A 27748-nucleotide genomic window follows, 5' to 3' on the forward strand; every position below is an offset into this window, starting at 1 on the left:
CTGCTAGGTCAACATAGAATCAAGGGAAGACTAAATGGACATTCAAATATTTCTCAAACCATCCCATTGTTATAGCCTCAGTCCACATCTCTCTGTCTTTTCCATAAGAATCTTAAGGTACCTTTACCAAATTCTCTGCTAAAATCTGGGCACAACCAAGACAAATGCAAGAATTATATGAATACAATTACTAAACACTTCACACAAATAAAGTTAGATCTAAACAACTGGAAAAACATTAAGTGCTCATGGGTATGCCGAGGCTAATATAATAAAAATGACAATCCTACCTAAATTAATTTACTTATTCAGTGCTATGCCAATCAAACTATCACAAAACTATTTTATAGAACTAAAAAAAATAATAAAATCCATCTAGAAGAACAAAAGGTCAAGAATATTAAGAGAACTAATGAAAAAAAATGTGAAGGATGGTGGCCTAGTAGTACCAGATTTTAAACTGTACTATAAAGCAGTAATCCTCAAAACAATTTGGGACTGGCTAAGAAATAGAAGGGTAACTCAATGGAATAGATTAAGCGTAAATGACCTCAGCAATCTAGTGTTTGATTAACCCCCAAATCCAGCTTTTGGGATAAGAACTCACTATTTAACAAAAACTACTAGGAAAATTGGAAAACAGTACGGCAAAAATTAGGTTTAGATCAATATCTCATACCCTATACCAAGGACAAAATGCGAGTATGATTTAAATATAAAGAGTGATATTTTAAGTAAATTAGGGGAATATAGAATAGTTTACCTGTTAGATCTATGGAGAAGGGTAGAGCCAGGCATAGGGAAGGGAAGTCCTAGATTCAAATCTAGCCTCAGACCCTTCCAAACTGGGTGCCCCTAGGCAAGTCACTTAACCCCCATTGCCTAGCCCTTAACCACTTTTCTGCCTTGGAGCCAATACATAGTATTGATTCTAAGATGGAAGATAAAGGTTTAAGTTAAAAAAAAAAATCACTTTGGCAGCTGCCTGTAGTGGGAAGAGACTCATGGTCTTGTCTCCCAAGACAGGTGAGGGAATTCAGCAAAACATTCCTTATTTCCTTATTTATCTTGAGCATGAACTCTTTGCGAGCTTGTCATTTCCAATGCAAAAGTCATTCTCCTGGACAGAGAAAATAAAATGGGAATTAAGTAGTTCTTACTTCCTGTGATCCAAGTTCTAACCCCTCTTAATCCTTCTCTTTTCCTCAATAAAACAAAAGCAGATACCCCAGCCCTTCTGCTGTCCTCAGAACCCCTCGCCAGCTCACTCTTGACATCATTTTTACAAGACAGTGCCATGCCCTTACAACCATTCTCTGTCATCTGTCCATGCTCCCATCTTCTAAACAATGCTTCTTAAAATCTAAGTTGGAAGGAGGGTACTCTGGGCATCCATATCAATCTCTTTAGAACATTTGTGTTTTTCCTCCTTTTTGAAATTATTTACCTTTATGTTTTGAGAGTTTCCCATTAAGTCATTTCTAACATTCTAACTCAGCAACTAGATTCTCTCTGTTACTAGGAATCAGATGCAGGAAAAAATTCTTCTTAGCCCCTCTACTTTTAGAAGAATGAAATTATCATTAAAACAAGTTGAGAGGTAACCAGGACTTTGGTTTTGTTACAAAAAAATTCTGGCACATATCCAGCTAGCTAACTAACCCCCTCACCTGCCCCTATCACTATTATATAACATTTCTGTGTCAGACTTGTGACCTATTTCTTCTTTCTGTCTAGGTGGTCTGTAGTACACTCACTAATGACAAAAATTACTTCTTTTTCTCCCTCCAGTGATCTTCACCTAAAAATTCCCTGCTATGCTTCTCCTTGTATTATCATCTGGCTCCTCCTGTGTTTAGAAATTTGAAGTCATGAGTTTTACTATTGGCTCCTGTAAAAATTAAATTATGTCTCTAATAATAAAAATATTGTATTTTAAGAGTTTTATTAAGGATTATTAGAAATCAAGGATACAAAATAAAAAAACACGTGCCCATGGCTGATTAGCCTATTCAAAATCCCCGTGCTTAGCTTACTTGATACATCATTGCAATGGAAGAGAAAAGAAGAACGTGTGGGATAAATACCAATTGTGATCTCCTCTGGAGACTCAGGTGAGATTATAGGGAATTCTGGGAAATACCAAGGACTTCTGGGGATTGAAGTCTAGGGTTCAAAATCTCCATTTTTACACTCCTTTCTTAGAATCTGTTTCATACGAGCAGCTAATAATCTAAATCATCTGTCACTGTAGCTACTCTTTGTGGGCACTGGCTTGAGGGATATGCATACATAGTTTTCTCTTTTCTTCATTCTTTTTACTTTTTATTGCCTGAACTCAATAATCCTTAGAAATCTTAAATCACCAACCCATGTCATTCTCTTTACTTCATGATATCGCACTGGTCCTATTTAATCTGTTTTTCTCACCTTCTAAAACCTTTTATGAAAGACAAGATAAACAGAAGAGCATTTGCTTTTTTTCCTCTCTCTCTCTCTCTCTCTCTCTCTCTCTCTCTCTCTCTCTCTCTCTCTCTCTCTCTCTCTCTCTCTCTCTCTCTCTCTCCTTCTCTCCCTCCCTCTCTCTCTCTCTCTCTCTCTCTCTCTCTCTCTCTCTCTCTCTCTCTCTCTCTCTCTCTCTCTCTCTCTCTCTCTCTCTCTCTTTCCCTCCCTCCCTCCCTCCCTCCCACCCACTTTCTTTGGTGCTTCCATTCATTGGTATATCCATTGATGTACCTCTAGGTGCTGGGCACTTGAAGAGATCCAAAGCTTAGATGAATATGGTGTTCAATAAGATTACAAACAAGAAATGCAAACCTCCAGATGGTGACTGGGGCAACAGAGAAGAGTACAACCATATCTGACAACACCTGGTTTGTTCAGTATGCCTCCCTCAGTGTTCCTCACTGACCACTGAGAGCTGAAGCCCACCAACAGCTGCATACTGAAGGTTCCCAGATATCAGTTCTCCCTATTACAGTTGGGCCTGTGGCTCCCCTCTAGCCTCTTTTCTCAGGATCACTAAAGAAATCCAAAGCTGGGATTTTTCTTCTCCCTTCCCAACAACCCAGCCTCCTTATTTTAGATTAAAGTATAGGGCCTTTTTCTGGTTCCCCCACAAACCCCTGAGGAAAGCAATATGGTCCCAGTTAATCTACTACAGCCTCAAAACAAGAGAGCCAGTTTCTACATTTCAAAGGCTTTCAGGTGCCCTGACTGTTGGAAGTCTCATGGATGTAGAGAGTTCAAGACAAGTTGGATAACAAGAGGAGCAGGAAAATTGATAGAGGGTGAAAAAAAAATAGTCAGTGTGATAAATAGGCTGGCAGAGAAGAACAGGTAATAGATATGCAGATGCAAGACTGGCAGGAAAGGAAGATGGCCCGTTCACAACAGATGGATAGAGATACTCAATCATCCTCAGGAACAAGAATGCTACTGCCACACAAAGGCTGGTCCATTCCCGAGGGTGCTAGTATTGGTATCACCACTGCCTCATCCACCGGCAAGCTAACCACTTTCCCTATCCCAAATGTTATCTGCCACAGAGAAGCAAAGTAGTCAGAGAGAAGAGACCAGTGAACTGCTGCAGGCTTCCTATTCCACAGGAATGAATGAAGTAGCTTTCTGATCTGCTTTCCCTTTCTTTCCCGGGGTTCATTTATTTCTAAAATCCTGTTTCCACTTTATATTACTTTGCTACCCCTCCAATTCTATCCAAAGGATCTGAAGAGACACTTGTTGTAGTGAAAATCACCTTTGACGGTTGTTATAATATTAAAACAATGGCCGCCGAGGAATTTACTAAATTCCTAAAATGAAACACTCAAGTCAGAATGGAATTTATGGTGGCTTAATCACAATGGGAGTAAGAAAAGGGAGAGGGAGAGAAGTAGAGAGGAGAAAAGGGCAAGGGGTTACTCAACCTCTGGCCAAGCCAGAGGGAGATTAGGCCCAAAGGGCCAAGGTAGAGAAGGAATCAGTCCTTGACTCACCTGACCCATCTGAAGGGAAGTTGTCTGCAGGCCTCCATCCTGCTCAAGCACCTAGCAGGATCTGGCGTCTAGGCCTGTCCACAGGAAGTAAGCGAATTCCAGAGGCTGCTCTCCATCACTTCCTGTGCCTCACAAGTGCCAATGGTGGCTCAGGCTTGGCTTAGGACAGCCCAGGTGGGCAGTTAGTTATTTCTGATTTGTCATTGACTAGCACATGCCCGTGTAATGTGGGTGTGCACAATTTTGGGTGCTAGACCAAGCAAGATGGAGATTTTAAAATTCACACACTCAGGGACTAATGAATTCTTCTTTTTCTCTTCCTTTCCATGGTCAGTAGAACTGGTGAATGCCTAATTAGAACAAAGTTCATTAATGGGGAAGGACTCCAACTGTTAAGTGGATCTCTTTTCTCCAATAATCTAGGACTGAGTGAGGGGTGAAAAAGGTAAAACATTAATCAATTCACCTTTTTCCTAATAAAGGGGACTTTTTCCCAAAAAGGACATGAGTCAAATGACTATCACATTCATCCTAAAAAAATCCCCAAATATGGTGCTTTTAAAATCATTTGCTTGGTCAGACTCCTCCTAATCTGATTTAATCCAAAAGAGAACCACCTTTTCTACCCCTCACTCTTACCCAAGTTAGCACCCACATCTCTAGCCCAGCCTGAGAACTATCTTACTATGATGAAAAACTGGACTCCAAACTAGCAGGGGACAGCAACTGGAAATAATCATATCTCCACTCCCCAACCCCACATTGGAAACTTGTCTATTGGTTCAAGAAAAGGCTTTGTAGAGACTTCAGGCTTCACCAAGATGCATTAAAGAATTAATTATAAAGCAAAGCTGAAGGAGAAAATTAATTTTAGAAACACAAGAGGTTACAATTTTTTTTCCTGGAGGTGGGGGAGGAAACATAGTTATTTTCCTTTTCATCCTAGGGGCACAAGCTGGGAGCTGTCCAGTCGATAACCTGGCCATCAGAACAAGGTTTGTAATTAAAAGGTCAGTGACCTGGAAAGCTAGGGCCTTACTCCCAGGGCTTCTCAGTAATGGTGGAGCTATTAAATTAAGACTGCTATGAAATCAATGCTAAAAAAGCTTTCATGGTAACGAGATTCCATTCAAGGACATGCAAACTGCCTCATGAAATGGACTTAAATTATAAAAAAGAAAAGTAATAAAAGAGAGTTAAATTGAAATCTGTGTAAGAATTTACTCCCCTTTAAAATACTCCAGTTAGAGGCCTGTATGCCTCTTCTCTACCACCAAGGTTGAGGCCCAACTGGTTTCTTCCATGTTTCTTCCTAGGAAAGGGCTAGTTTTTCTGTTGAGGAGGGCTTGCCTTCCAAGAAGAGAGTGAAGATAAGAGCTAGTTTCTAGAGAGATGCTCAAGATGAGACAGAGCAGATTTTTGTTCTTCCTCAAAGAAGGAAACAAGATGTGAATGGGCTGCTGATGGCCAGCACCAATTGATGTTTTTTTTACCTGCACTCCAGTGGGCCTACCACCCAGGGAGACATACAAAAGCTCTTGTTGGCTCACCTTTTCATTCCTGAAGACATTTACTCTGTACCAGCCTTCTGTATGAATCACACTAATAGGCCACTGTCCTCCCCACCAGCTGCTAAAAGGGCAGTACTTCTACTGACCTCCTACTCATCTTGCTACAAAGCCTTCGGCACTTTGTGGTTTGAGTACCAAAGCACCATTAGACACCAACTTTGGATGCTCCCACTTTCTGGATTGACACTCAGTCGTTGGTTTTTTAGCCCCAAAGCTGATGATAGCCTGGCAAGAATGGCTTAAATCAAGCCTATTTGGAGGAGGGTTTAAGTTCCCCACCCCTCACAGCAGCTGATGAGGCAAGAAGTTGGAAGGCAAATAAAAACATTTATTTGAACATACTGAAGGTGAACAGCTGCTTTTCTCTTTCATCCAAAAAGTTCTTGATAAAAAAAAATGTTGTAAATTACACAAAATGGCAGTTCCAACTTCAAAGAAATGACAAATGATTCTAATAACTTTAAGTTTCTCATTAATGACTGCACTTCCAGAGTTTGAAACATCCTAAAGAGACTGCACCAAAATAGTGAAAAGTTGAAAGGAACCAATGCTCCTCTTTTAAGACTTCTACCCCCCCCCCCCAAAAAAAAAATCAGGGACCACTCCTTAACCCATAAGTAGTTGGGGCAGAACATAGTCAGTGCTCCCAGCTGTGGTTTTATAATAAAACAAACTCAGCTGATGCTCCTAAAGTAACCTTCATTTTCCACTGAACTGACATGCACTACAGGGACCTCAATTTCTATATTAAATATTAAATAATATTAAAAGAAAAACAAAATTGGATTTGCCTTTTCAGGAAAGAGATGTTTATTAAAAAAAAAAAGTCTAGATTATAATTCAAGTCAGTGCTTCACTGCAATTCCCCGAAGTGACATTTGCTAGGAAAAGCCAAGACTACAGAAGCTTTGAGCCCCTCCAAAGCCAGGGCTCCAAACCCACTCACTGCAACGACTCCTTCGGGGAGAGGCTGAGAGGGCGGCTGCCAGCAGCCCCCTGCAGTCAATGAGCCGCCCGGGTTCTCTCTCAGCAACTATGAGGGGGCCAAAGGACCAAGGGCTTGCTGCCCTGCTGTGCTGGACCACCTCCTCCCCTACCATCCCCAAGCAGAGGCTGCCAAGCTATTCTGATCCTGCAAGCCTGACCCACAGAACTAGCGGGAATTGTAAATGGGAAGTTTAAATCCACAAAGAGGCCTTTTCTTCCCCAGGCGCCCATCAAACCTTGCAATTCTCTATCCAGGGAGGTCCTGCCAGAAACCATCCTATGGGGATTCAACTCGGAAATGGCTGATGACTGGCTCCAGCAGCATCTTCAGAGGATAATGGAGTTGGGTGATTAAGAGACATTCCTGGGTCTGTCCATGGACAGGGTTAAAGGAGTATAATTCTGTTTATAGACAGATGCCTAGTGACCCAAATTCTTTTACCTCAGTTTCAGGCTTGAAATGGAACATTCCTGCTCAGATATATTTCTCATCCAAGAATGAGAGGGTTGGCCTAGCTGATCACTAAACCCCTTCAAGCTCTCCCATTCTCTGGCTAGCTCTCAGCATCACTCCTTTGGTTTACTCCCCGAGAGGCTCTCTACCCAGTCAGGGAGACTAGCTAAAAGAGTACTGAGTTGGGGTCTGGGCCTTCAAGTTCAACAGTTTAAGTGGCTTAGCTTCCCAAAGTGGAATCTCCCTCCTCCAGTGCACTGAGAGGTCAAAGGTCTTATCCATGGGCTCAAGGTCAATGCATGGCCGAAGCGGGATGAGCTCCTCCTGATTCCAGACCCAACACCACACTAATGGCCAGTCCAGTGTGCTAAATAAGTTGGGTGGTAGTGATGAAAAGTGTAACAGGAGTTCGAGGAAGCAGCTGGGAATGAGAGTATTCAGAAGAGTTTGGGGACATAGTTGACCACCTATCTAGGCAAGCCACAGCTGGCCATTCTGAAGCCAAGATCATTAATGGTAAGATCAAATACGCAAAGCAGTCACCTTGAGCGAGGACACTGGGGGCTTGTGCTATGCTCTGGCATGGAAGATGGCTAGAATTGGGTTAAGCAGAGGGGAGGAAATGAGGACATTTGGTTCACCATTCAGTTGGCCATGGACAAGAGCACATCCATTGCAGAGACTGCCAGAGGGCACTGGCTCACTCCAGTGGAGTTTCACACAGCTTTGCTCGCCTGTGTTTCACATTCATGACAGTTAGGAAGAGAGGCAAGGGACACCATTACAAAGAATAAAAAGGAAGAACAAATAACGGTTCCACCAAACACTTTCTGCTCTTCGATAATTATTAGCCAAGTAACTCAAAAAGTATTATTTAGACCAGTGTGTGTATCTGTCTGTCTGTCTCTCTATACAGATAATTCTTACTGTGTCTCTGTCTCTCTCACTCTTTCTCTCTTCTTTCCCTCTCCCAGTCAGGGATTTATTAAAATTAAACAGATTAGATGAAGCTCTTGATACTAAAACTGCTCGGCAAGGCCTGCGGTGGGAAGTGCCGAGCAAACACCAGAGACATTTGTCTCCAAATTGCTCTAAATACCTTCTGCAAATGAAATTCTAACCCAGCTGCGTTTGAGAGAAAATGAGGAATAACTGGTCACTGTCAGTGGCAGAGCAGCTCAGGCAGTTATAATATTGCACAATATACTGGGGCTAAGGATCTCTCAGCAACAATAGATTTTGTATCAGGTTACCGTGGGTAATCAGCACGGCTTTTAGGCTCAGCTTTCCCCTGCTTCATTGCTTTGATGATAGAGCTGAAATCCCCAAGCTTTTATGATTAATTACTCCCCATAGGTCCACAGATTTCAAGGAAAAACTCTTTTATGGCACGATGCTCACATAGTGGAGGGCTCAGCCAAAAGGCTCCAGATTTTAATAATTTCCTAAGGGTGGAGTATGCCCATGACACAGTCAGCATGTGAATGCCACCCCTCAGGCCTCAGCCACTCAAGAAGGACCTGGAAAGGCAAGAGGAGAATCTCCTTCTTATTTGCTGCCCCCAATGAGGCCAGGACCTGAACACACCACTGGGGCCTCGGGATGCTGGCTTAGGACAGACAGGTAGGAACGTCTGTCCAGTCAAAGAAACATCACTTCATGAGGCAATCACAAAATAGTGCCTAGCAGAAAGGGCCAATTTCACCTTCTCTTCAAACCCAATCTGTGGAGCTTTTTGGGACTGATCTCAGAAGTCTTTAACTGCCATTGTAGATACTTTTTTTTTTTGAGTGAGGGGGAAGAAAGTTGGGGAAGTTTGCCCCCAAGCTAATTTTTTAAAGCTACATGAAAATCTCCTAACACCAAGTGATCAAAGGATAGAAACCAGTAGTTTTCTAGGAAAGAAATCCAAGCTATCAACAATCATGTGAAAAAATACTCCAAATCACTAATAATTAGAGAAACACAAATTAAAGCAACTGTGAGGTTTCACCTTACATTCATCAGACTGGCAAAACTGACCAAAAAAAAAAAAGAGGAATGACAAATGCTAGAAAAGCTGTGGGAAAACAGACCCATTAATGCACTGTTAGTGGAACTGTGAACCGGAACTATGCTCAAAAAGTCACCAAACTGTTCAAAAACCCTCTAGCCCAGTGATAACAATACTGGGTCTAAAATCCAAAAAGAGTAAATAAGGAAAAAGAGGACCCATATGTACAAAAATATTTAGAGCAGCTCATTTCATAGAGGCAAAAAATACTGGAAATTAAAGGGGACATTCATCAATTGGAAAATGATCAAACAAATGATGGTATGATGTAATGGAATATTATTGTACTGTGAAAATGGCAAAATGAATGGATTCAGAAACATCTGGGAAAACATAGATGAACTAGCATACAGTAAAGTGAGAAGAACCAGGAGAACAATTTATACAACAATAACTGCATCATCAAGACAAATAAGTCACCACCCTGACCAAACACAGGTAGAGAACCAATGGCAAAACATGGAACCTACCATCCTGTGGATGAACTTGAAGTAGAGAAGGAGACACACATTTCTGAATGGGGATGTTGTGGGAATGTGTTTTGCTTGACTACGCATATTTATTAAAACAGCTTTATTTTTCTTTCTTTTTTTCCAATGGAAGAAAGTGGACCAATGGGACAGAATCAATTGAGAGGGGGGAAAAGTCCCCTTCCCCTATCTCTCTTCCCAAAAGGTCTTCTATCTCCCCTTTTAAGTTTGTGATCCCCAACTTTGAGACTTGGCAGGAAGGATCCAATTTGTTTGGTGTCCCCAGCACAGCCACCATAGATTCTGCTTCAGGCGATTCTGAATTTGTTGGGATTCATTCCATTCCAGTCAGAAATACTAGATCACCAGCAATTTACCATTTCAGCCTGTAAATCAGACTGGCCCAGAGCCTGACCTTAACCTGACCTTGCTGAGCTCCTCAGCCTTTGCATCTCTCTGTCTTTGCTCTTTTCTGAAGCTGGTGACCTCCTAACCCACAGCTGGCCATCCTGAGGCCAGGGTGATTCATAGATAGATCTTATTCTAGGGGGCCTTTGTTTTTTCTTTTTGGCTTTTTTACCCCTATGCGTTCTGTGAAATAGTTCTCATTGGATGATCTTTCTGCTCCAGAAATAGGGGGGAGAAGGGAACCTGGTATCCCAAACTCAATAGGAAATCAGATGAGTGCAGAGGTTGTCCTTTGGGCACATGACACCTGTTATTAACAGCATGCTTCCTCCCCAAACCTGCCCCCATGCTCTTTTTTTGTAAACAGTTTGGAATAATGAAGGTAACCATGTACCTTTTTTCTTAAGAAATGCCCTTCTGGTTGCAAGTGGGCTTTGGCGGACCCGGGAATTCTGTAGAAACTTGACTGCAGTGGCAATCTGGTTGGGAAAATAAAACATAGAAGAGAAGAAAACGTCAGGAATCTGAAATTAAAAAATTAAAAAACCAAATGGTTCAGTCCAGGTCTGTGGAAGCAAAACCCATGTTAGTGAAATGATTATTTGTCAAACATCTTTTGCAAAATAGAAAGTTATTTTTAAAAAATGTCATTTCCCAGATCAATAAACTATAATAGCTCCTTTCCCCAAAAGAGCAATATGAAATTCTCTAGATTTTTTTAGATAGATTTTTTTTTCCATAATCTATCCCTAAGCTATTTATTTAACTTTATTCCTGTGGATCATAACCTCCCTGTTCCATGTATCCCCTGTCAGAATATTACCTCCCAGTACAAAATTCCTGGCCCATAGTAGACACTTTAAAAATTCTTGTTAAGTTGAATAAACTTTGCCAATGGGCCCCAAAACACAACTATCACCTCCTCCGGCCAGATCCATCTCTTCATTGACCCATAAAAGTACCATGCTCACTCCTACTTCATGTGGGTACTTCTTGTAGACCACTATCCGAAGACAAGAGGAAAGAGTGCCTGATTTTCTACTCCTCTGCTATCCTCACAATGAGCACACAATAAATACTAACTGAATTCAATCCACAAACACTTTAAAGCATCTACTACTATGTGTAAAGTCCTGTCTTAGAAACTAAGGATACAAAGTCTGAAGGAAATTGAACCTGTTCTGAAGGAACCAACATCAGAATCATCAAGTTGCCTGTAGAGATCATCTAGTACAGTGGTTCTCAAAATTTCTGGCATCATAACTCTTTTATGCTCTTAAAAACTGTTGAGGACCCTCCCTCAAACAGCTTTGTTTATGTGGGTTATTCTATCAATATTTGCTGCATTAAAAGTGAAAACATCTTAGTATTATTGTGAAAGTAGTTTTGGCCTCATGGACTCCTAAAAGAGTCTTTGGGACTCCTAGGGGTGCCCTGATCGTATGCCTGGTGAACCAATGATCTAGTCCAGCCCTGTCATTTTACAGATGAAAAAACTGGAGGCACAACAGACCAAAGTAAAGGGGCATTCAGAAGCCCATCAGTGTTTGGGTGAGCACCCCACCTACTATAAGTTAAGCAGTGAACTGTGTCCCACCTCATCCTTGCAACTCCTAAGGGAGTATTTATTAGCTCCTGGAGGCAGGGGCCAGGTCTTATCCTTCTTCCATATCTAACCCCCTACAATATCAAAAATTCAAGAAACTGATTTGATATTCCCTGAGAAGCTAAAAATCCAGAAGTATCCCCATTTTGCCACCACTCTAAGGGAGAGCCTTCACTACTCTGTGTGGCCCTATACTAATCAGAACATTGAAGAGCTCAGAGGAAAACACTGGGGTTCTGGGGCTAGAACACAGTGTTTTCCAGTGAGGGTGAATAAGTAAAGGAATGAATGACTAACAAAGGATCTTCCCACCCAATATTTAAGTCTTCTTGCACAAAAGCCACAGGGAATGGGGAGAAAGTCCAGAACATCTTAGACTCTGCTTCACTCAACATATCAACATTACATCTTGATATTGGGGCATCAGACAAGAAGCAGGGAAACCCCAGCCTGCCCTAGAGAGGAGAAAGGTCATGCTGAATGACTGCTGTTATGGCACCACATCAAAACCAAGAGATTAATCGAATCTGTTGCAGGTGAGGACAAGCCATCCTCAACAGAAGCACAGCTCATTCATTGGCTGCTAAAAGATCCATGTTCAATGGATGGAATGTGGGAAAGTTGCTACAGAGCTCTGAGTCTCCTCAGGGTGCCTGGGTGTGACAGCTGGTAGTGGTCATGAGACCACTCTTTTCTTCCCTCATCCTTTTATGCAAATTCAATGCAGGTTCCAGACCAAAAAAGTGATGAAAAGTCTCAATCCAGAAAAGACAAGCAATTAGAGGAAACGGCTACTCTAAGATTAACCAAGACATACACATACCTTTTCAACATAAAATCCCGGGGGGGGGGGGGGGGGGGGGACTGTCTCTGATTTGGTCAAATTTTGGTCCCTCACCAACAACACACATAAGATATTTCTGACACATTATTTCTCAGGATTCAAGCTCACCTCCAAGGAGTTGGTAACTGCCTGGGGCCATAAGCTTTTACCAGAAAGCCACTATCACAATAATAATAATAATAATAATAGCTTATTCTTATATAGAGTTTAACGGTTTTGCAAAGTGATTTAAATCAATTACCTCATTGGATCCTCACAATAACCCAGTGAAATAGATGCTACTATTATCCTTAATCAACAGATGGTCCTAAGTATCCCAAATAGGGTGGAGACAGTGGGAGTGGCTGGGATATAGTAGGAACAGCATCACATGGGCAATCTAGGGACTGGGGTTTGAAGGCTTACTCTGCCACTTCCTACCTGGATGACCTAGGTAGGGCAATCAATAAATGTTTATTAAGTACCTACTTTGTACCAAGCCCTGTGCTAAGCACTATGAATACAAAAAGGGGCAAAAGACAGGCTTTGGCTTCAAGGAGCTCACAATCTAATGGAGGAAACAACATGCAAATAAAATAAGCAGGGTCAATAGGAAATAATTAAGGGAGGAAGAGAGGCTACTAGGTGGTACAGTGGATAGAGAACTAGACCCAGACTCAGAAAGACTTAAGTTCAAATCCTGTCTCAGATACTTACTAGCCATGCAACTCTGCACAAATCACTTAAACTGTTGGCCTCAGTTTCCTCAACTATAAAATGGGGATAATAATGAAACCTATTTCCCAGGGTTGTTGTAAGGATCAAATCAGGAAATATTTGTGACCGGCACATAGTAGGTGCTATATAAATGCTACATAACTAGGTGGCAGTAGTAGTAGTTGTTGTTGTTGTAGCAGAGGCAGTAAGAGTAGGTAGAGAAAGTTTCTAGTAAAATAGGAGATTTTAGTTGGAACCTGACAGAAGCCAGGGAGGTCAAGAGTCTGAGGGGGAAAAGGACAGGGTTCCAGGTATGGGGGACAGCCAGAGAAAATGCCTAAAGCAGAAAACCAGAGGCTCTTATTCACAGAGCAGCCAGGAGGCCAGTGTCACTTCACTCTCCAACTTTAAATTTCTCATTTCTAAATGATGGGGTTGACTTCCTAAATGATCTTTAAAGTCACTTTCAGTTCTATGATCTAGTCCAATCTCATCTTATTGCCTCCTATACCATCTACTCTTCTCCTTAACCTCTACCTTCTCTGAGCAGAGGATCTGGCCTCTTACTTCATTAAAAAAAAATGTCCTCTGTTATGAGCTCCCTCTTCTTCCTGATTACACCTCAAAATCTCTCTAAAATGAGTTTCTTCTCATCTTATGAATTCAATGATAATAACCCAGCAGACGACTCACAGATCCATGCTTTCATCAATCAGGGTTTCTCTTGGGTTCCAGTCATCATCACTGCCACCAGTGAACATTTATTCAATGATGACTTTGTGCCAATCAATGTGCTTAGCACTAGGGATCAACAAGTACTTGCTGGAGATTCTGGATGCACCACCATTTGAAATGTTTAAAACAGAATTCCTTATATCTCACTCACTACATCTCTCAGATAAGGGCACTACCATCCTTCCATCTACTCAAGTATATCAGGCCATGGTCATCAACTTATCACCTTCCAACATCCCTTTCCTCTGAATGCAATCAACTGTCATGTCCTATTCATTTTACCTCCATGTTATCTCCAGAATTTTCCCCCATCTTGCCATCCACACAGCCCAGACCTTACCTCCACAGTCCTCATATGTTACTCTAGCCTAAACTAAGGCAATAACTTCCTACATGGTCTCTCTGCTCCCAATCTCTCCTCTCTCTAATCCATCTCTTTACTTTACACTGCTGCCAAGTCTCTATAAGGTCCATCATGTCACTACCCCTTTCAAGAAGCTTTTCTAGCTCCCTACCACCTCTAGGATAAAAGGCAAACTACTCACCTTGCCATCTTGTTATAGGCTAATTACATATTTCTGCCCTTCATTTATTCTACATTCCAAATTGACCTTTTGGTCCCAAATCCAGCAGCTTTAGTCCTCTGTAAGTGCTGTTACACCATATAAATTAAAGATACTCTCCTCTTATTTCTGCCTCTTAAGACTCTCTAGCTTCCTATAAGGCTCAGAGTACATAAAGTAGGCAGGGTCACACAGGTAGTTTAGAGAGCCAGGATTGGAAATCTCAGACTTCAGACTTCACTTACACTATGTAATATCATTAGGAGCTTCAATTGTTACCTACCATGTGGACCAGGCTAGAGTCAAACCAGTGATGAAGCATAAATAAGATGCTATGTGTGCTAGATGAACCACTCACTCCTCTCTGGCCGCACCAAATCATGGCCTTCCCTTATCCTCAGCTCCCTCAAATAACCACATATATACAAAATCCCTAAGCTGATCTAGCTTTCATTTTAAAAAGGAAAGGAAGCCATCTTCTGCTCTGCTGAGACAGGATGGGTGTGGCTAAGGAAATCACTGGACATGGGTCAATAATAATCAAGACTTAGCATGGCTAGAGAAGTGAGATGTTATTTTTTTCTACCTGAAATACATGAGGAGGTGATACTCTAGGTACCAACCTGCATTCATTCTCTATAGTAATATTGGAAGGTACAAAGGAAATGTGTACAGAAAGGTCTTAAAACAGCACACACTAATGGTATCATCCTATTGTTAACCTATAGAGACATAAACCTATCCCTTATCCCTCCAAAATTTTCCAGGGCAGAGAAAGGAAACACAAAATCCCTCCACTCAAATGAATGTTTCACCTTGTTTTTTAATACAGTCCTGCGTCAATGCATTTCTGGTCAGAGAGCAAAGTTTTGATGGCTTTAATGGTGCACTCAATGCAGGGCTTGGCGCATTCCATCAATTTTTTTTTTAAAAATTGCATCTCTTATTTCTTTAAATACATTAATCAGGCTAGTGTAGGCAAAACGGATCCATCGGACAATGCAATAAACATGAATTATCATCTATCCAACACGCATAATGGCTTAAAAATACATAATAGCAGGTGTAGTTTAAATGATTAGTTATTACACCTGCGGTGGGTCTGATTCAATTGGGAAAAATCATCTTTAATAGGTTAAAAGGTTTAGATCACCATGCTTTCCTTAAAGTGGCTGTAGAGAGGGAATGATGGAGTGCTCTGTCATTAGTAATTCATTTAAGAAAAACGTGGGGGATATAGCAAAGAACAGCATAAACGAGCGAATCCAATTTAAACATCAGGTAAAGTAGAAAACACCTTTTAAAAAAGCAAGATAAATGAATTTAGAAGAGGGATGAAATTGACGTATTTATTTTAACGGGAATTTGACAAAGTCCCGGCACACTTCAAACTTGCAAAAATATGAACAATTTTTTAAAGTTTCCATTTGCTAATTTCAAGCCGTATAAAATAATTCAGTCAAACACCTGCATAAAGTGTGTTTGGGGCTGGTTTATGCCCCTCTTGATCTCTGTCGGAAAATGCAGGCGGCAGGCAAATCACAAATTTAACAGCATCAATACCACTGCTCCAGATGCAAAAATCTAAAGCCCCCCACAAACTAATAGCCCCCTTGTAATGTGCTGAATAAGAAAGATGCCCAGATACAGAGGAAAGCCTCTCTCCTCCTATCACTAATTGTTTCTTGAGCTACTCTTTACCCTTTCTTCCTTCTCTCCCTTCCGTCCCCTCCCTCCCTCCCTCCTTCCCTCCAAGGAGCTGGTAGCACAACGAAGAAAGGGCTTGGCAGACAGAGAATTTTAGAAGCCCTGTGATTCATACATAGATGGTGACAGATTTTTCAAAAATCTTTATCCACAATGCAAAGACTTTAACAGAATAGGTTACCAAAGAACTCCATTTCCTTCATTTTCTTTTGCAGCCGGACACCTTTCATTAACTCCAGGAGAATCTGATCCTCTCTTCCCTCTACAATGCTCACACATGAATACAAATACATAAACACACACACCTATACACACACAATCTCATGCTTTTGTTGAATGAAGTGATGGGTTCCTGTAGCCTGTCTGTCGCATGCTATCAGTGGATTTCAAATTAGAAGATGAATTTAACTATTTCTAATTAGAAGATGAATTTAACTATTCATAGTCTCTAGTTTTGCCCAATCAGTTTACATAAATTCAGGCCAAAGATGTAAAAGGGAGACAGGAACTTGACTGTACATGTTGTGGGAGTGTAGCAAGTCAGGGAGATTCTGACGTGAAGTCCTTGGTACCGCTACATTTAAAGCACTTGCTGATGAGTTGATGATAAATGGGAAATTGGTTTTCCTTTGCAGTATACTTGCCCTCAAATGGTTCTCAGGGAACAAACACTAGTTACCTTACCAGGCACAAAACCTACGGGGAAAAAATGTAAAATAAAAAAAAATCCTGGAAGAAAAATAGAGGCCAAATGTCTATTCCCCTCCACATATCTGGGAGTAATTCAGTCACTGGAGCTGCTCTTCCTTATCTAAGACTACAAAGTAGACTTCATGGTCAAAGAGAAGGAAGATTCCATTTTCTTCTATGTGAACTTGTAGCATCATATGTCACACTAAAGTAAGTGGCAGCAACTTAGAGGAAGGACTTGAAGATGAACTTATCTCTGGCCCTCAGACAAGCTGCCAAACAGGGTGAGATCTGTACCCATGAACAAGCACCACCAACTACAGAGGCTATCTTAATGTGAACTCTGTACTAACTCTGTACAGACAGAGAAATGAATACCCTTTGGCAAGTGTCTGTATGCTTGCAGGCCTGTGGGAAGGAGTCATTCTTAGGTGTGATTCTCTTGCAAACTTCCAAAATACTGCAGATGCTTTTTTACAAGGGGAAAAGGACAAGCAAACACTATCTAAATTCAAACCCCAGGTTAGAGGAGGCTTCTCCCTGATCTACCTGTGAACCACTGATGCATTGTTGTAAGTGATACACCTTTGGAAAGCCCCCAGCTCTAAAACCTTGCACACTATACAGACATGACACCTAATATGTGAAGATACACTAAGTATTATTTTTAATTTTTTTTAAATTTCAAAAATCTGTGACAATAAACATTTAAGGTCAAATCCTCTTTATACCACACAGATGTATTGGCTGAAGAATCAATGGAAATAATCAGTACCCCCAAACCAAAGCTCCACTCGTAGGCTGCATTGTTGTATATCTTCCCTGCTCAGAGGGCCCAGGAAGCTTCCTGCACTCGTCTCAAATAAACACCACACTCAGAATCCTGCTAACAAGCATCAGTCAAGCTAAAGCTAACCCACACTATAACAAGGGCCAGCTTAAAAAAGCAGGCATTGAAAAGAATGCAAGAACCCCCTTAGAACCGAAATGCTGCGTTTTCCTAAGAAATCGGTCCTCTGTCAGGAGTTCCTTGACAAATATGGTCATCGGTGGCATGAGGAAATAGTAGCAAAGCAGCTGTTAATCAGTGAAACACATCGGAGAACGCTGATGCCAGCACTCGTGAAAAAATGCAAGGGGCTAATTAGGAAGCTATATATCTCACTAAAGAGGCTGGGTTCCTTGAGATTCCAGGCAGAGCTCTCTTGGATTCGGGGTACTGGGACACCTAATTCTGATTTTCTATACCCCAGGATCCTTTCCAGTTAGAAGTTCCCTAGTTTAGTCCGAGTTTTCCATGTAGAACACCATGCTAATATCTCATGTATTGGCCTGGGTACTCTCATTTTTAAAAGCTCAGTTTTCTCTAATTAGAGGATAAGGTTGGTAGGGAAGGAAACAAGGCAACTAGATTCCTTGCCCAAAGTCCTTCTAATGGTGACAGATCCCAAATTAAAAAAAAAAAACACTAGATGAAAAAGAAAAACAATTAGAAATTCTGGAATAATAATGTTAAATTCCTATGAGGAGGGGAAAAAGTGAATGTCAAGGTAGGTTAGCTATTATGTCTCCCAAAATAGAGAGAAGAAAAAGATGAAGGAGAAGGATAGAGCTAGGAATGAGGAGTGCCAGAACTCCCACCCAAAGGAGGCTGAGGGACAAGCCCGATGGCAGGTTCCCATGGGCGAAATCTAACTCAGGGATGCCAAGATTCTGATAGTCAGGTAAGAGGCTAGAAAGTTAATATGCAGAGGAAGGCTCGGTCAGCCAAAATTCAATATGCTTCTCTGCAAGGACAAGGAGGAATGAAGCTCCCTGAAACCAGCCCAGTAGGGATGGGTGAGGGAGGGGCTCCCACCAACATTCAGGCTCTCTGCAGAGCCACTGGAATGGCAAGAGAGGAATAACCTTGGGATGGCCAGTGATGCTGGTGAGGGCCAAGCACGGAGCCAGCCCGCCCCCTAGCTGGGGCTGGGGGGAGGCGCAGGCCGGAGGAGGCCCACTCTCCCCAACTCAACAGCCCAAATTAAGTGTTTTCACTCAGTGAAAATGAAATGTTTTGCAAGATGAAACAGAATGAAAATTGAGGTTTTAGGTAATTACTAGTTGGCATTTACATATCACAGGCTGGTTCAACACCTATTCATTTTCCTCTTTTATTTTCAATTTTTTAAAATTGCTCATTAAAAAATGAACAGATGACAGTGACAGGGATTTTTTTTTTACTCTTTCCCCTTTTCTGAGGGCTACAAAATCAAGAGATACTTTTAGCACAGTTAGCTACAATTATCCCCCTACACAAAAAGTACGTTTCATTTACAGTCAGAAGGTGAAGAGGGAGGCCAGTGAAGAGGCTGGAAAGGAGGGAGGCAACAGAAGTCAGAGGGGCAAAGAAAGTGGGGAGGGAGAGAGAGAAGGAGGCTCTGCGTGCCTATGTCAGGGGTATGTGTGTATGGAGGAGGGGGGCTCCCAACCATCTAGGCAACAGGGAGTTAAAGGAAGGAGACTCCCATGCAGCCTGGAATTTCCTGGGTTTTGTCATCGTGCCCTTCCCATTGTTGATCTGGGCCACAACCTGGCGTTAATTAAGCTTGGAGGAGCGGGCTTCATTTCCTTTGTTTTTCTTTGCTCCATTTTGGCTTGGGGTTTTTTCGAAGGCAGGGAAGCAGGGCTCTGGAGCCTGAAAGGGTATACACGGGTTGACATGATAGAACACAACATATTTTAAGGTCTATTGTGCAAATCTGTATTTAGGGAATTCTAAAGCATGCATTATTGACCCTAGTCTCTCTTTAAAACACATTGATATATGCAGTAAAAGCCTTTATGAAAAGTAGCAACTTCACATGCGCAGAAGCCTCCCTTTCAAAGTGAAATAGCTCTGCCATTTTCATTTGTTTTCACCCCGGTTTAAATACATTGCATAGACTTCTTAACAAAATTTTGTCACAGTGGTATTTTCTTTGGGGTGGTTGTTTCAAAGCCAGGAAGGAGCAAGTAAAAGCATCAGAGGTAACTACACGCTGGAGGAAGAGATTTGTTGTCTTGCTAACATTTGGGGTGCCCATTTTCAACCCAAAGTGAATTTTTACGGGTGAGTAAGAAACCCCGGAAAACCACAGTTTCTCAACAATCTGCTGACAGCTCCACTAATTGTAACCCGGCTACCAGATGCTCTTCTCCCCCACCTCCCCACCCCCCTCAGACGTGCTGCTGTGAGCAAACTCGAGACCCCAGCTTCAGGGAGAGAACACAGTGTCTTTGGGGAAGCCAAGGAAAAGGCTCGGCATCCTTCTGGGCTGGGAGGGGGGTGGCAAAGCCAGTGTAAATAAATGTCTCCTGTCCCCATGTTCTCCTGCCTAAAATTAGCCAGCAGCCCACCTAGCATTTCTGATGCCGCCAACCAGAGCAGGGTAGGAGGGAAAACAACAAAAAAAAAAGGATGACATTTGCCTTTTCCTTGGCTTTGAAATCCAACTGGTAGCAAATTGTTTGAAGTCCTGTTTACAGAAGAAACTGCAATAACCTCCATACTGAAAAGGGGAAGAAAATGCCAGTCAGCACGGATCACGGTAGTAGTGACCTGAGGGGGGTGGGGAAAACAATTTGCCAGAATTCAAGGGTGCTTGTGGGGGGAGGGATTAGGGCCCCCAGGACACCATTTGGTGCTAGATCCTGGGAGATGGTAAAGATCCTAAGGCACTGCCTTCAGTCTTGCCTGAAAAGGATGCCTTTAAACAGCACTTTGGGCAGTCTCTGCCTCCCAGCTTCCCTGTTTGATATTTTCTAGAATCCCTCTAATTTCCCTGCATTATAAAAGAGGAAGCAGAAAGCATCATGGCTTTATGCTGTCAAATTAATGAAGGTGTCATGTGGCTGAGCTGAATCACTCCAAAGGAATGTAATGACTCAGTGTCCAAGATGCTCCCTGGGAGAAGTGTGAGATCACAGGGTGACTCCAAGACTAACAATATGCATGCTCCAGCCACCAGGCCCTTCCTGAAAATCCACACCCCCCTTGCTTGTAGACCTGGCACCCCTTTCCTTCATCCGTTTGAGCTCTGTGTGCTTCTTGGACTTTTTAAAGGTTACTTTTCCTGAACTGCAGAACTTGGAGCTGCATAGAGGATTAAAGGCGGCAATTTCCATCTCATCCTTTGTAAGTACAAGCCAGACCAAGATTGGTGAAGCTCTAGTCATGCACTATTGAGCGGTTGCATGATTAGGAAGAGGATGGGGGAAAGGTTGTGTCACGGATAATGACAACTTCAAGCATTAAGTCTTCACTGGATGTTAGACACCAGATAGATCATCACCAAGAGAGATGTCCAAGGGCAGGGTCACTCTACAATGACTTAGCACCTTCCACTTAGATGTTAAGAGGATGGGCTACTGAATTCCAAGCAATATGGAGCTTTGTTGAGGGCAATGCCACCTCTGATAAGCCTGTGGATCAAGAGGTTGGCCCTTTAGAAGGTCACTAAGTATAACTTGAGTATAGACAGTGAAAAGAAAACTAACAAATCAGCAGGAGTTTCCCAAAAACCTGGTTCCTGACCTTCCTCCTACTCTTCTAAAATCATGACTCAGCAGGGAAGGACCTTGAAGATCACCTTGCCCAACTCTCATTTACAGAGAAAGAAACCAAGTTCTAGAAAAGGTGATTTGGGATCACAGAGCTGGATCTGGATGGCACTTTAGAAAGCATCTGTATAGGTAAGGTGAGGTAACAACACCCAAGAAATAGAATGACTTGAGTGGCAGTGACAGCATCTGAATTCAGGTCCTCTGATCCCAAATTCATACAGGTTGGGATTTAAACCAACGGAAAGTCTGCTGATTCCATAACACCCCTCTATCCCTCTTACTGGAACAACCCTACAGAATGCTTAGGAGATAAATGAGAGAGAGTATGATCATTCTGGTAAAGGGTAGGTGGCTGTCATTTTGAGGTGGTATCCTCAAACCTGAGTCCACAATTCTAAAGGGCAATAGTTACACTGCCCCCCACAACACAATGCACTTCTGAGGCTAGATTCACCTCTGAACAGGAATCTATGACAAGGACAAGAGGTTGGGAATTATTTTACTAGCCTTTCCCAAAGGGTCCTTTCACTGACAAGCCCTGCAACTAATAAGCCCTCATCTACTTAAAAAATAAATAAATAATGAAGTAAATGCCTCTTCTGGGTCCCAAGCTAACACCAAATGTCTGTTTAGTCTGCATTAGTCATGTGCCATCTTCCTCCATAATAATGGAATACTGAAAATAAGTCTGTGATCCTTCTGATACCTTTGCTAATTTCTTCCAACTTTCTTGATCATCTAATAGCTGCTATGTGTGCACATTCATTTCTTCAAAGTAAAACAAAAATTTTGGAAAAGTCACCCCATTAAACAAATCAGTCCTCAGCATCCTCCTCATGCACTAGATCAATGATAACCCAATTCCAATGCCTCCAAGCCCTGCCTGGGAAACTGAGGAAAGAGGCTCAATACTTTATACCTGAAGGATTATGGATCACCAACTTGCTGTGGCTGACTCCACTGACTATTATCTCCATTCCTTGTGTTCCTTTCCAACGAGGAAATGTTTCTAAGACCCCAAATTCCCTGATTTTGCAAAAGCTTCCTGAAACTTCTCTACACTACTCCCACCCCCATCACTTTCTGCTTATCTTCCTCTCTCTTCCCTTGCCTGTTTAAATACATGGGCAGAGTTATTAACTTTTACAGTAAAAGCAGATAAAATAATGTTGAAGCAAAAATGCAGTGATGTAAGGGCTGCAGCTAGCACCATTTATCTGTGGAAATCAGATTAGCACTCAAGTGCCAGAGATACCTGGAAAAGTGCTCACAATCAAATCAAAAAAGGATACAAAAACATTAACCTGATGGCTAAAAACTCCACATTTAAACATTTAAAGTAATAAAGGAGCTTTTATTGAGTATTTTTTCTATTTCATTAGAGCTCAAATTGACGAGGACTCCAGGATACATTTCCTAGACTTTTGGTTCTTCAAATCAAATGCTCTCTTAGACTTTTTTTTCCCATCCTAAAAGGAAACAGCATTTCTTGTAAATTTGAACTAAAGAATTAAAGCTTCTCCTACAATATCAATATCAGCCCTGAGTGCAAACACAGCAAACACTGCAGCAAACACAAGGCTTTCTTGTCTATGTCCATTAATTCTGAGCCCACCCCAATGAGAATTATTTAGATGACTTGACCATTCAGATGGATCTCTTTTATGTGAGATCTGCACAGGAAATAAGAATAGAGATAAAATATCCCACGACTATGCAATAATAAAGCTCAAAGCAATAATAAAGCTCACTCAGATTTCTAGAACACATCAAGGTTTACAAAGTTCTTTACTCACAACAACCTTGTGAAACACTGCAAGTGTTATTCAGCAGTGCCCTATTTTAGAGATGAAGAAGCTAAGGTTCAGAGAAGGTAAGATCCCATGCTCTTCCCATGAACCTTTGGGGAATGCTGTGTTAGCTTGGAGGCTGGCAGGAATACAAAGGAATCACAATTTGGTTCTCATTGAATCCATTCTAATAAAGAATTCTAACACCTAAGTCAAGAAGGAGTTCAAGTTCATATCTATGAGGGACTATCAGCAGAATACCTCATCTCTCTGGAACTCAGCGCTCTGGCCATCAGCACATAGAGCCAAGCTCACAACCAGAAAAAAGGTGGGTCCCTAGCACCTAAAAGAAATGTCACAAAACCCATTTAACCTAACTTTAAAGGAGAAACACTGAGGTTCTCCTTTAGGGCTAATGACTTCCACTTTTTATACAATCCAAATGAGGTAGCATGCAATAGAAGAGTCAGAAGATATGTGGATTCAATGCTGAGCTCCAGCCCTTCCTTACCAAGAAGGTGAGTGTCACCTCATCTCTGCAAACTGTTGCCAGCCTCACAAGATTGTCAGGAATAGTGTTCCACAAACATTCAAGAGTCTGGGAGTTGCTGGAGATTTAAATGGTCAGCTTTCCCACCTCTCTCAAGCCCAGAACTCTACTGACTTACCCCCAAACTTGCCATCTCTGTGCTGAAAGAATGTGCTTTTGAACCACCTTTGGTGATTTCTGCTTCTCAATCATTTGAGAGGAGCTTGGCTTACATTGTATATAATGGGCACACTGGCTCTCAGCCTGAGAGCAAGGCAGACCAAAAGTTAGCTTTAAAAAGCACAAGTTCTTTAAGCGAATTGCAGTCTGGAGTCATTCAGTGTAAAGCCAGACCATTCCCTCCCCATTCCACAAGTTCTAGGAGCATGACAGTATTTCAATATCGAACTGAGATTGACAATGAGACATCCCTCCAAAAAGTCAGTCTACTCTGTTTAATAAGGCAGGAAAGGGTATAATCCACTTGAAAAAAGGCTACTATCCAAAATAATTAAAATTTTAAAAGTTGCTTCAAGTAGGAAATGCAATTCATTCTAAGAAGTGTTAAATGCTTCCTTTGTGCCAGGCACAGTGCTAGGTGCTAGGAATGGGTGGGTGGGTGGATGAGAAACAATCAGTAACTACAAAGTAAATATCAATCCACCAACAGGACTATATAAAGCACCTCCTATGTAGCAAGCTGGCACAATGGGAAGTGCTAATACAAAAAAACATGAATCTGTTCCTGCCCTCAAGGGACCTACATTCTTTGGAAAAACAACAATATAGGGCAAAGGGCTTACTATCAGTTAGGTAAATTAGGAAATGTCTTGTGTAGCTGGGCCAGGAAGCTTAAAGTAAGCCAGGCTAGCCTAGTGGTCCAGAATGATTCCTTCCCTGTTTTTAATTATATGAGTATCCCAAGGACAGTCAGTATTCAAGGTAGTCTCTTCTGGAATAGAAGGCCAAAACCTCAGCAAGGATCAAATATTTATTTACAGGGTGTCCAATGGACACAGGAGGATGGAACTTAACAGAGCCAGGAAAAAAGAAGAGAGAAATTCGGCTCCTCTCTTAAGGGGCCAAAAGCCCAGAGCTGAGCTGAAGCATGGTAGTTCAGGACAGAAAGAACAAGCTGCGATAAGACAGATTCCAGCACTGCCTTTGTGGTTTGAGAGGCATGAAAAAGAAAGAATCTTATTAAGATAAACAGAGTCATGTGTGCTCTAGTGAAAAATTCACATGTACTTCTTTTTTTAAGTTACACACAGAGAAGAAAACAATCAAACCATCCATTTTGGAAATCATGCATAAGGAGAAGGGGTGAATTAGGATGGAAGCCAGGCATCTCCTCTCAGGGAAGTCTCTTCCTCACTATATCCAGCATCTCTATTTTAACTCTGGTTTCCAGCCATTCAATGGAGTCATGAATTCTGTCTCTGACTCCAGTAAGGGTGCAACTCTGCCCTGGAATGGCAGGGTTGGGTCAGGGGGATGAGGGCAAAGAGCCCATGCCACACCTGTACTGCCAAACTGCATTAGCAATAATACAGGCCGTAATAATGTGAGAGAAGGTCTCCAACACACGTCATTCCAGAAGGATTAAATTCAATCAAAGATGGCAGCTTTTCCTGCAAGGCTTCAATCATTAGCGAGGGAGAGCATGACGTGGGTCCACTTACAGGAGACCAAGAGTCAGGAGCTTGGCCCTTGGGGCTGAAGTAAAGTTGCAATTGTAAATCTGGAATTCCCAATAAACTCCCAAAGCCTAGAGATTACAAATGAACTGCCTGGGGGAGAAAAGAAAAAACCCTTTACATCTCCATTAAGTTAAAAATCACTGCACAGGATAAGCATATGCTTAAGCCTGGCATACAAGATCTGAAGACAAAGATTGCCCAGGCCTGATCCTAGTTCTGTTAGCAACTTTTTTCAGGCAAAGTACTTATTCTCTCTATTTCAGTCCCTGTTTCAGTTTTCTCATTTATAAAATGGAACTAAATTCTATTCAGAGACCTCACCAATATGTTCTAAGGAATAATTAGTTGGCATTTACACAGCATTTTTAAATTTCAAAGCAGAATTAACACACTGTAAAATAGAATACATGCAAATAAAAAAAACCTTTTTAAAAGGAAAATAAAAACACAAATTCAGTCCAGTAAAAATTTCTGCTATCATCTTGTAGAAGGCTAAATTCTCATGCCAGTGAAGAACACCCACCTGTACCTGTCCTCATCTATATCTGCACACAGAGTCAAAGGTTTACCAAAATTTTAAAGAAGGGAGAGAATAGAGGAAGGAAAAGAGAGTAGGAAGACAAGAGTTAGGGCAAAGGTGGAGAGGTAGAAGGAAAGAGGGGGAATGAAATAAAAGACAATGAGAGTGGACAGAGAAGGAAAAATTTGATCCTAAGAGAGATGGAACTATCAGGAGGAGAGAAGGGGATGGGAGGGAACTGGGAGAAAGTGAATAGAAAACTTCCCAAAGAGAACAAACAAAAAGGGCTTCTGCTTTCAAAAGAGAAGGGAAAAAGAAAGGGAAGGGGGGGGGGGGAACGAGAGAAAGAGCAAAAGAAAACATAAAGCTTTCCAAAGTGCATCTGGAAAGCAGAAAGCTAAAGAAGGAATCATTAGCAAGTCCATAGTGCGTCTACAGTGATACCGTGCGGATCAATTCATTTAGCGCTGCCCTGTACATTTACAGAAAAGTACCTCTGATATAATAAAGGCTCATAAACACGCAGAAATTGGGTTAGGCCCGTTTCGAATTCCTGCCAAACAATGGTTCAGAAAAATGAAGCTCTATTTTAATTAGCCGGATTCGGGAGTGATTTGATAACAGCAGAGGCTGTCTGGATGCTCTCAGCGCTGTGGGCTCCACACACATGAACCTGGAGTGGTTTTGATACAATTAGGTGCTGCTCTCTGCCTCCAAATGCCAGGCCAAGTGTAGCCCTTTCACGTTGCTCTATTTCTTCCCCGCGTGCAGATTCAAAGTCATGAGGTCGAGAAACGAGCAAGTAACCAGTAGAATAACTGGAGAAAACAAAGTCTGGAAAGTAGATGATCGGCATGGCATGTATCCTGCCTTGGTATTTCCATTGGAAAAGGGACCAACTCAGAAGAGGAGAGCAGTACAGGGCCGTCAGCACCTCCCCCATGTCTAATCCTATACAGCCTGACCTGGAGCCAAGCAGCAAGCCGTGCTCTGACAGAGAGCAGCTCCGAGAGTGAGTCACCTCTGTCGGGATAGGCACTGCCTTGGCTCCTGCTAAAGCCCACACTGCTCTCAGCTATGACCACTTGCCTCAAAGCAAGCAACTAGAGCTGCTGCCTAGGAACAGGCTGAGAGCCCTTTCCAGCACCAGGGACCACAGAAAGGAGAGCCTAGCTGGACTGAGAGAGGAAAGAAAAGAACTGAAGAAAGGAGAAGAGGAGGAAGATGTCTAGTCTGCTCTGGCCTTTCCATTCTTAAATTCTGACCTAGGTTGTCAGAACCCTTTACCCCACTGCTGAAGGGCATGTGGGATAGAGAGGGGAAGCTGGCTGAGATTCACCCTCATTCCAGCAGAAGGGGTTCCCAGCAATCGACCCTAACACATGCACACACACACTGTCTCCCCAGGAGGGCAAAACAGACACAGTGACCTTCACACTAGCTCCCCTTCGCCCGGCACAGGCATGGACGCTAACAAGCTGATCACTGTAAATCAAGGATGAAATCCTGGTGCCAGAAAAGTGAACGAGCCACATTTATTCTATAAAGAGCCCCAAAGATGCTGCAGACTTCTGAATCAGCATTTCAGGGTAATAGTCAGGAACCCAGGATGCACGGAACGAGCCAGAGAGCAAGAAAAAAATAGGTATTTATTATATACAGTTGAGGTCTCTTCTTGAAGTCATTTATTTCCTAAAACCACTTCAGGCTAAGGAGAGGTTTCGCTCTCCCTAGAATTACAACCTGGTATTACAAATGCACTGAGCTCCACAAGGCAGGGCTTCCTTCCCTTACTGATCTCCAGGCATGTTCCTTATGGATTCCTCACTATGGGGTGGCACAG

At 42.1% G+C, this 27748-nt stretch overlaps 1 protein-coding gene across 2 annotated transcripts in view; it reads right to left on the minus strand.

The window, feature by feature from the left end:
• The window catches only part of PEX14 (peroxisomal biogenesis factor 14), a 152781-nt gene that overhangs the window by 70149 nt on the left and 54884 nt on the right, over positions 1-27748 (minus strand). For both annotated transcript variants that reach the window (XM_056795781.1, XM_056795782.1), the window contains exon 3: positions 10333-10417. In XM_056795781.1, the coding sequence (XP_056651759.1) occupies positions 10333-10417 (85 nt within the window). The remainder of the gene's footprint in view (positions 1-10332; positions 10418-27748) is intronic.

The sequence above is a fragment of the Monodelphis domestica genome, chromosome 4 (genome assembly GCF_027887165.1).
Source record: "Monodelphis domestica isolate mMonDom1 chromosome 4, mMonDom1.pri, whole genome shotgun sequence".
In the NCBI taxonomy this organism is placed as follows: Eukaryota; Metazoa; Chordata; class Mammalia; order Didelphimorphia; family Didelphidae; genus Monodelphis; species Monodelphis domestica.